This window comes from Oncorhynchus mykiss, chromosome 21 (assembly GCF_013265735.2).
Source record: "Oncorhynchus mykiss isolate Arlee chromosome 21, USDA_OmykA_1.1, whole genome shotgun sequence".
NCBI classification, from domain to species: domain Eukaryota; kingdom Metazoa; phylum Chordata; class Actinopteri; order Salmoniformes; family Salmonidae; genus Oncorhynchus; species Oncorhynchus mykiss.
The window spans coordinates 14,208,317-14,219,385 of record NC_048585.1 but is presented as its reverse complement, the minus strand read 5'-3'; the positions used below and the strand labels follow the sequence as shown (position 1 = coordinate 14,219,385).

The 11,069-nt window shown below is 36.7% G+C and overlaps 1 protein-coding gene across 1 annotated transcript in view; it reads left to right on the top strand.

Moving 5' to 3' along the window:
- The first annotated feature begins 267 nt into the window (after window positions 1–267).
- Window positions 268–11,069, top strand: part of LOC110499779 (cytidine monophosphate-N-acetylneuraminic acid hydroxylase-like) — a 47,182-nt gene continuing 36,380 nt past the window's right edge. The window contains exons 1-2 of the mRNA XM_036957020.1: window positions 268–621; window positions 1,352–1,606. Coding sequence (XP_036812915.1) covers window positions 430–621; window positions 1,352–1,606 — 447 coding nt within the window. The 5' untranslated portion in view covers window positions 268–429. The remainder of the gene's footprint in view (window positions 622–1,351; window positions 1,607–11,069) is intronic.

Genomic DNA, 11,069 nt, shown 5'->3' with positions numbered 1-11,069 from the left:
TTGTTTGAGTTGTCAACTGTCAATTCAACGCGAAATCAACAAATGTCACCATTTCATTGGATTTAGGTTAAAAGTTGGGTGGGAAAATGATGAAATGTGCTTATGTTGACTTCTTGCAAATCCTATCAGTTTTTCAGGTTGATTCAACGACATCACATGGATTTCTTTCCGGTTTAAATGACGTGGAAACAACGTTTATTCAACCATTTTCTGCCTAGTAGGTTACCTCCATCTTTTGCCAGTTTATTACACTACTACATGGACTCACTAGTACACAGCATTTCACATCGACTTCCTTCCTCCTCACCATCCAGCAGTAAAATATGCAGACGTCTCAGTTCCTGTTTGAAACAAGCTGCTTTACCGAGAAAGGAGATGTGATGTGAGACGTTTGTGACCTGTCTTGGTTCAATCCTCTGTACCTGAAGCATGGGGCAGCTACTGCTGCAAGGATTGCTGTGGGCTGTGATTTTCCTGGGCTCATCTGTCCCTAATATCGAGTCCTCAGAGTACAACCCATTTCCTGGCATCACCGATAAGAAGTTCATCGACGACTGCGTGAGGATACACAACGCCAACCGATCCTCTGTGAATCCACCGGCCAGAAATATGCTCTACATGGTAAGCAGTGAGACAAAGAGACGGGGTGGCAGGGTAGCCTACTGGTTAGAGCGTTGGACTAGTAACCGGAACTGACAAGGTACAAATCTGTCGCTCTGCCCCTGAACAGGCAGTTAACCCACTGTTCCAAGGCCGTCATTGAAAATAAGAATTTGTTCTTAACTGACTTGCCTAGTTAAATAAAGGTTTAAAAAATGAGAGCATGCAACACTGTATTCCCAAGTCAAAACTCAGTAATACCATAATATAGCTAATACTGCTTCCATGTAAATGATTCAGAATTGGATTTGCTTTTGCAGTTGGAAAAGTGACAATTACGAATATGCAATACGTGAATAGTGCTTAAACGCTTCCTAAAGCAACAACAATGCATATAAACATTGCCTTGTGAGTAAGCTATAGTTGAATAAGACAGGGCTCTACACTGTCCTTTTTTACAAGAACGTGTAACGCCTAAGTTGAAAACTGTAGGCACACAAAGAAATGTAGGAGCACAATGAAACATTTGAGGTAAAGTAATAAAGCTAGAATCCTACATTTTCCAGGTCAAAGACAAAATATGTAGCCGCATAGGCAAGTTAATGGTCGCACTGTAGAGCCCTGTAAAACAATGGTAGAATGAAAGGAGGACAAGCCAATCAGATCCATAGAGGCGTGTAATCAGTTTCATATCACAGATACTGTCATTTTTTTAGACACTCACTAATTTGGTTGCTTTTTTTCCTTCAAGACGTGGGATGAGGGCTTGGCCATCACTGCAAGGGCCTGGGCAAGACACTGTGATTTCCAGCACAACATCTACCTGAAAGAGGTCAGACGGGTCCACCCTGTCTTCTCCTCCGTGGGAGAGAACATCTGGGCAGGATACCCGCCCTCCACGTTCTTCGTCATGCGGGCCATGGATTTATGGGTCAAAGAAGTGAACGATTACTCATACCAAAGCAATGCGTGTAGACCAGGGAAAATGTGTGGCCACTACACACAGGTACGTGTCCTCTACTGAATAAAACAGCATCACTGCTAAAAACCATCAAAACGACAAAATGCAGTTTTAGTGTTGGGCCAATAACCAAAAGGTTGCTAGTTCAAATCCCCGAGCCAACTAGGTGAAACATTTACTGATCTGTCGTTGAGCACGGCACTTAACCCTAATTGCACCAGGGGCACCGTCAATAACAGCTGATCCCTGGCCTTGACCACACTCTCCGAAGCTGTCTCAGGGAGCATGGGATATGCAAAAAACACCTGTTTCACAACACACAGGTTGCACACTTGTACATGTGTGAAACAGAACAAATATAAGCACCCACTATTTGACCTATTGTAAAAAACATTGGTATAACTCAATATTTCATCATCTTTGCCGACTGTATGCTTGCTTGCATTCCCAGGTTGTTTGGGCGACGAGCTACAAGGTTGGTTGCGCCGTCCAAATATGCCCAAATGGCGTCGACAGGACTTTGTTTTCTGATAAAGAGGGAGCCATATTTGTTTGTAACTATGCCGAAGCGTAAGTCAGACTGAATACACACATTACATTCACAAAGGCAGACTGAATACACATATTACAATCACAAAGGCAGACTGAATACACACATTACATTCACAAAGGCAGACTGAATCACATATTACATTCACAAAGGCAGACTGAATACACATATTACATTCACAAAGCATAAGGCAGACTGAATACACATATTACATTCACAAAGGCAGACTGAATACACATATTACATTCACAAAGGCAGACTGAATACACATATTACATTCATAAAGCGTAAGGCAGACTGAATACACATATTACATTCACAAAGGCAGACTGAATACACATATTACATTCACAAAGGCAGACTGAATACACATATTACATTCACAAAGGCATACTGAATACACATATTACATTCACAAAGCGTAAGGCAGACTGAATACACATATTACATTCACAAAGCGTAAGGCAGACTGAATACACATATTACATTCACAAAGGCAGACTGAATACACATATTACATTCACAAAGCATAAGGCAGACTGAATACACATAGTACATTCACAAAGGCAGACTGAATACACATATTACATTCACAAAGTCAGACTGAATACACATATTACATTCACAAAGCGTAAGGCAGACTGAATACACATATTACATTCAAAAAGCATAAGGCAGACTGAATACACATATTACATCCACAAAGCATAAGGCAGACTGAATACACATATTACATTCACAAAGCATAAGGCAGACTGAATACACATAGTACATTCACAAAGGCAGACTGAATACACATATTACATTCACAAAGCGTAAGGCAGACTGAATACACATATTACATTCACAAAGCGTAAGGCAGACTGAATACACATATTACATTCACAAAGCATAAGGCAGACTGAATACACATAGTACATTCACAAAGCATAAGGCAGACTGAATACACATAGTACATTCACAAAGGCAGACTGAATACACATATTACATTCACAAAGTCAGACTGAATACACATATTACATTCATAAAGCGTAAGGCAGACTGAATACACATAGTACATTCACAAAGCATAAGGCAGACTGAATACACATAGTACATTCACAAAGCATAAGGCAGACTGAATACACATAGTACATTCACAAAGCATAAGGCAGACTGAATACACATAGTACATTCACAAAGGCAGACTGAATACACATATTACATTCACAAAGTCAGACTGAATACACATATTACATTCACAAAGCATAAGGCAGACTGAATACACATAGTACATTCACAAAGCATAAGGCAGACTGAATACACATATTACATTCACAAAGGCAGACTGAATACACATATTACATTCACAAAGGCATACTGAATACACATATTACATTCACAAAGGCAGACTGAATACACATATTACATTCACAAAGCGTAAGGCAGACTGAATACACATAGTACATTCACAAAGTCAGACTGAATACACATATTACATTCACAAAGGCAGACTGAATACACATAGTACATTCACAAAGTCAGACTGAATACACATATTACAATCACAAAGGCAGACTGAATACACATATTACATTCACAGAGCATAAGGCAGACTGAATACACATATTACATTCACAAAGCATAAGGCAGACTGAATACACATATTACATTCACAAAGGCAGACTGAATACACATATTACATTGACAAAGTCAGACTGAATACACATATTACATTCACAAAGCGTAAGGCAGACTGAATACACATATTACATTCACAAAGGCAGACTGAATACACATATTACATTCACAAAGGCAGACTGAATACACATATTACATTCACAAAGGCAGACTGAATACACATATTACATTCACAAAGCGTAAGGCAGACTGAATACACATATTACATTCACAAAGGCAGACTGAATACACATATTACATTCACAAAGCATAAGGCAGACTGAATACACATATTACATTCACAAAGCATAAGGCAGACTGAATACACATATTACATTCACAAAGCGTAAGGCAGACTGAATACACATATTACATTCACAAAGGCAGACTGAATACACATAGTACATTCACAAAGCATAAGGCAGACTGAATACACATATTACATTCACAAAGCGTAAGGCAGACTGAATACACATATTACATTCACAAAGCGTAAGGCAGACTGAATACACATATTACATTCACAAAGGCAGACTGAATACACATATTACATTCACAAAGCATAAGGCAGACTGAATACACATATTACATTCACAAAGCATAAGGCAGACTGAATACACATATTACATTCACAAAGCGTAAGGCAGACTGAATACACATATTACATTCACAAAGGCAGACTGAATACACATATTACATTCACAAAGTCAGACTGAATACACATATTACATTCACAAAGCGTAAGGCAGACTGAATACACATATTACATTCACAAAGCATAAGGCAGACTGAATACACATAGTACATTCACAAAGCGTAAGGCAGACTGAATACACATATTACATTCACAAAGCGTAAGGCAGACTGATTACACATATTACATTCACAAAGCATAAGGCAGACTGAATACACATAGTACATTCACAAAGCATAAGGCAGACTGAATACACATAGTACATTCACAAAGGCAGACTGAATACACATATTACATTCACAAAGTCAGACTGAATACACATATTACATTCATAAAGGGTAAGGCAGACTGAATACACATATTACATTCACAAAGGCAGACTGAATACACATAGTACATTCACAAAGTCAGACTGAATACACATATTACATTCACAAAGCATAAGGCAGACTGAATACACATATTACATTCACAAAGTCAGACTGAATACACATATTACATTCACAAAGCATAAGGCAGACTGAATACACATATTACATTCACAAAGCATAAGGCAGACTGAATACACATATTACATTCACAAAGCGTAAGGCAGACTGAATACACATATTACATTCACAAAGGCAGACTGAATACACATATTACATTCACAAAGGCAGACTGAATACACATAGTACATTCACAAAGTCAGACTGAATACACACATTACATTCACAAAGGCAGACTGAATCACATATTACATTCACAAAGTCAGACTGAATACACATATTACATTCACAAAGCATAAGGCAGACTGAGTACACATATTACATTCACAAAGCGTAAGGCAGACTGAATACACATATTACATTCACAAAGGCAGACTGAATACACATATTACATTCACAAAGTCAGACTGAATACACATATTACATTCACAAAGCGTAAGGCAGACTGAATACACATATTACATTCACAAAGGCAGACTGAATACACATATTACATTCACAAAGGCAGACTGAATACACATATTACATTCACAAAGCGTAAGGCAGACTGAATACACATATTACATTCACAAAGGCAGACTGAATACACATATTACATTCACAAAGGCAGACTGAATACACATATTACATTCACAAAGGCAGACTGAATACACATATTACATTCACAAAGCGTAAGGCAGACTGAATACACATATTACATTCACAAAGGCAGACTGAATACACATATTACATTCACAAAGCATAAGGCAGACTGAATACACATATTACATTCACAAAGCATAAGGCAGACTGAATACACATATTACATTCACAAAGCGTAAGGCAGACTGAATACACATATTACATTCACAAAGGCAGACTGAATACACATAGTACATTCACAAAGCATAAGGCAGACTGAATACACATATTACATTCACAAAGCGTAAGGCAGACTGAATACACATATTACATTCACAAAGCGTAAGGCAGACTGAATACACATATTACATTCACAAAGGCAGACTGAATACACATATTACATTCACAAAGCATAAGGCAGACTGAATACACATATTACATTCACAAAGCATAAGGCAGACTGAATACACATATTACATTCACAAAGCGTAAGGCAGACTGAATACACATATTACATTCACAAAGGCAGACTGAATACACATAGTACATTCACAAAGCATAAGGCAGACTGAATACACATATTACATTCACAAAGCGTAAGGCAGACTGAATACACATATTACATTCACAAAGGCAGACTGAATACACATAGTACATTCACAAAGTCAGACTGAATACACATATTACATTCACAAAGCGTAAGGCAGACTGAATACACATATTACATTCACAAAGGCAGACTGAATACACATAGTACATTCACGAAGGCAGACTGAATACACATATTACATTCACAAAGGCAGACTGAATACACATATTACATTCACAAAGGCAGACTGAATACACATATTACATTCACAAAGGCAGACTGAATACACATATTACATTCACAAAGGCAGACTGAATACACATATTACATTCACAAAGGCAGACTGAATACACATATTACATTCACAAAGGCAGACTGAATACACATATTACATTCACAAAGGCAGACTGAATACACATATTACATTCACAAAGGCAGACTGAATACACATATTACATTCACAAAGGCAGACTGAATACACATATTACATTCACAAAGGCAGACTGAATACACATATTACATTCACAAAGCATAAGGCAGACTGAATACACATATTACATTCACAAAGCGTAAGGCAGACTGAATACACATATTACATTCACAAAGCATAAGGCAGACTGAATACACATATTACATTCACAAAGCATGAGGCAGACTGAATACACATAGTACATTCACAAAGGCAGACTGAATACACATATTACATTCACAAAGGCAGACTGAATACACATATTACATTCACAAAGCATAAGGCAGACTGAATACACATATTACATTCACAAAGCGTAAGGCAGACTGAATACACATATTACATTCACAAAGGCAGACTGAATACACATATTACATTCACAAAGCATAAGGCAGACTGAATACACATATTACATTCACAAAGGCAGACTGAATACACATATTACATTCACAAAGCATAAGGCAGACTGAATACACATATTACATTCACAAAGCGTAAGGCAGACTGAATACACATAGTACATTCACAAAGGCAGACTGAATACACATATTACATTCACAAAGTCAGACTGAATACACATATTACATTCATAAAGGGTAAGGCAGACTGAATACACATATTACATTCACAAAGGCAGACTGAATACACATAGTACATTCACAAAGTCAGACTGAATACACATATTACATTCACAAAGCATAAGGCAGACTGAATACACATATTACATTCACAAAGTCAGACTGAATACACATATTACATTCACAAAGCATAAGGCAGACTGAATACACATATTACATTCACAAAGCGTAAGGCAGACTGAATACACATATTACATTCACAAAGGCAGACTGAATACACATATTACATTCACAAAGGCAGACTGAATACACATAGTACATTCACAAAGTCAGACTGAATACACACATTACATTCACAAAGGCAGACTGAATCACATATTACATTCACAAAGTCAGACTGAATACACATATTACATTCACAAAGCATAAGGCAGACTGAATACACATATTACATTCACAAAGCGTAAGGCAGACTGAATACACATATTACATTCACAAAGGCAGACTGAATACACATATTACATTCACAAAGTCAGACTGAATACACATATTACATTCACAAAGCGTAAGGCAGACTGAATACACATATTACATTCACAAAGGCAGACTGAATACACATATTACATTCACAAAGGCAGACTGAATACACATATTACATTCACAAAGCGTAAGGCAGACTGAATACACATATTACATTCACAAAGGCAGACTGAATACACATATTACATTCACAAAGGCAGACTGAATACACATATTACATTCACAAAGGCAGACTGAATACACATATTACATTCACAAAGCGTAAGGCAGACTGAATACACATATTACATTCACAAAGGCAGACTGAATACACATATTACATTCACAAAGCATAAGGCAGACTGAATACACATATTACATTCACAAAGCATAAGGCAGACTGAATACACATATTACATTCACAAAGCGTAAGGCAGACTGAATACACATATTACATTCACAAAGGCAGACTGAATACACATAGTACATTCACAAAGCATAAGGCAGACTGAATACACATATTACATTCACAAAGCGTAAGGCAGACTGAATACACATATTACATTCACAAAGCGTAAGGCAGACTGAATACACATATTACATTCACAAAGGCAGACTGAATACACATATTACATTCACAAAGCATAAGGCAGACTGAATACACATATTACATTCACAAAGCATAAGGCAGACTGAATACACATATTACATTCACAAAGCGTAAGGCAGACTGAATACACATATTACATTCACAAAGGCAGACTGAATACACATAGTACATTCACAAAGCATAAGGCAGACTGAATACACATATTACATTCACAAAGCGTAAGGCAGACTGAATACACATATTACATTCACAAAGGCAGACTGAATACACATAGTACATTCACAAAGTCAGACTGAATACACATATTACATTCACAAAGCGTAAGGCAGACTGAATACACATATTACATTCACAAAGGCAGACTGAATACACATAGTACATTCACGAAGGCAGACTGAATACACATATTACATTCACAAAGGCAGACTGAATACACATATTACATTCACAAAGGCAGACTGAATACACATATTACATTCACAAAGGCAGACTGAATACACATATTACATTCACAAAGGCAGACTGAATACACATATTACATTCACAAAGGCAGACTGAATACACATATTACATTCACAAAGACAGACTGAATACACATATTACATTCACAAAGGCAGACTGAATACACATATTACATTCACAAAGGCAGACTGAATACACATATTACATTCACAAAGGCAGACTGAATACACATATTACATTCACAAAGGCAGACTGAATACACATATTACATTCACAAAGGCAGACTGAATACACATATTACATTCACAAAGGCAGACTGAATACACATATTACATTCACAAAGGCAGACTGAATACACATATTACATTCACAAAGGCAGACTGAATACACATATTACATTCACAAAGGCAGACTGAATACACATATTACATTCACAAAGGCAGACTGAATACACATATTACATTCACAAAGGCAGACTGAATACACATATTACATTCACAAAGGCAGACTGAATACACATATTACATTCACAAAGCATAAGGCAGACTGAATACACATATTACATTCACAAAGCGTAAGGCAGACTGAATACACATATTACATTCACAAAGCATAAGGCAGACTGAATACACATATTACATTCACAAAGCATGAGGCAGACTGAATACACATAGTACATTCACAAAGGCAGACTGAATACACATATTACATTCACAAAGGCAGACTGAATACACATATTACATTCACAAAGCATAAGGCAGACTGAATACACATATTACATTCACAAAGCGTAAGGCAGACTGAATACACATATTACATTCACAAAGGCAGACTGAATACACATATTACATTCACAAAGCATAAGGCAGACTGAATACACATATTACATTCACAAAGGCAGACTGAATACACATATTACATTCACAAAGCATAAGGCAGACTGAATACACATATTACATTCACAAAGCGTAAGGCAGACTGAATACACATAGTACATTCACAAAGGCAGACTGAATACACATATTACATTCACAAAGTCAGACTGAATACACATATTACATTCATAAAGGGTAAGGCAGACTGAATACACATATTACATTCACAAAGGCAGACTGAATACACATAGTACATTCACAAAGTCAGACTGAATACACATATTACATTCACAAAGCATAAGGCAGACTGAATACACATATTACATTCACAAAGTCAGACTGAATACACATATTACATTCACAAAGCATAAGGCAGACTGAATACACATATTACATTCACAAAGCGTAAGGCAGACTGAATACACATATTACATTCACAAAGGCAGACTGAATACACATATTACATTCACAAAGGCAGACTGAATACACATAGTACATTCACAAAGTCAGACTGAATACACACATTACATTCACAAAGGCAGACTGAATCACATATTACATTCACAAAGTCAGACTGAATACACATATTACATTCACAAAGCATAAGGCAGACTGAATACACATATTACATTCACAAAGCGTAAGGCAGACTGAATACACATATTACATTCACAAAGGCAGACTGAATACACATATTACATTCACAAAGTCAGACTGAATACACATATTACATTCACAAAGCGTAAGGCAGACTGAATACACATATTACATTCACAAAGGCAGACTGAATACACATATTACATTCACAAAGGCAGACTGAATACACATATTACATTCACAAAGCGTAAGGCAGACTGAATACACATATTACATTCACAAAGGCAGACTGAATACACATATTACATTCACAAAGGCAGACTGAATACACATATTACATTCACAAAGGCAGACTGAATACACATATTACATTCACAAAGCGTAAGGCAGACTGAATACACATATTACATTCACAAAGGCAGACTGAATACACATATTACATTCACAAAGCATAAGGCAGACTGAATACACATATTACATTCACAAAGCATAAGGCAGACTGAATACACATATTACATTCACAAAGCGTAAGGCAGACTGAATACACATATTACATTCACAAAGGCAGACTGAATACACATAGTACATTCACAAAGCATAAGGCAGACTGAATACACATATTACATTCACAAAGCGTAAGGCAGACTGAATACACATATTACATTCACAAAGCGTAAGGCAGACTGAATACACATATTACATTCACAAAGGCAGACTGAATACACATATTACATTCACAAAGCATAAGGCAGACTGAATACACATATTACATTCACAAAGCATAAGGCAGACTGAAT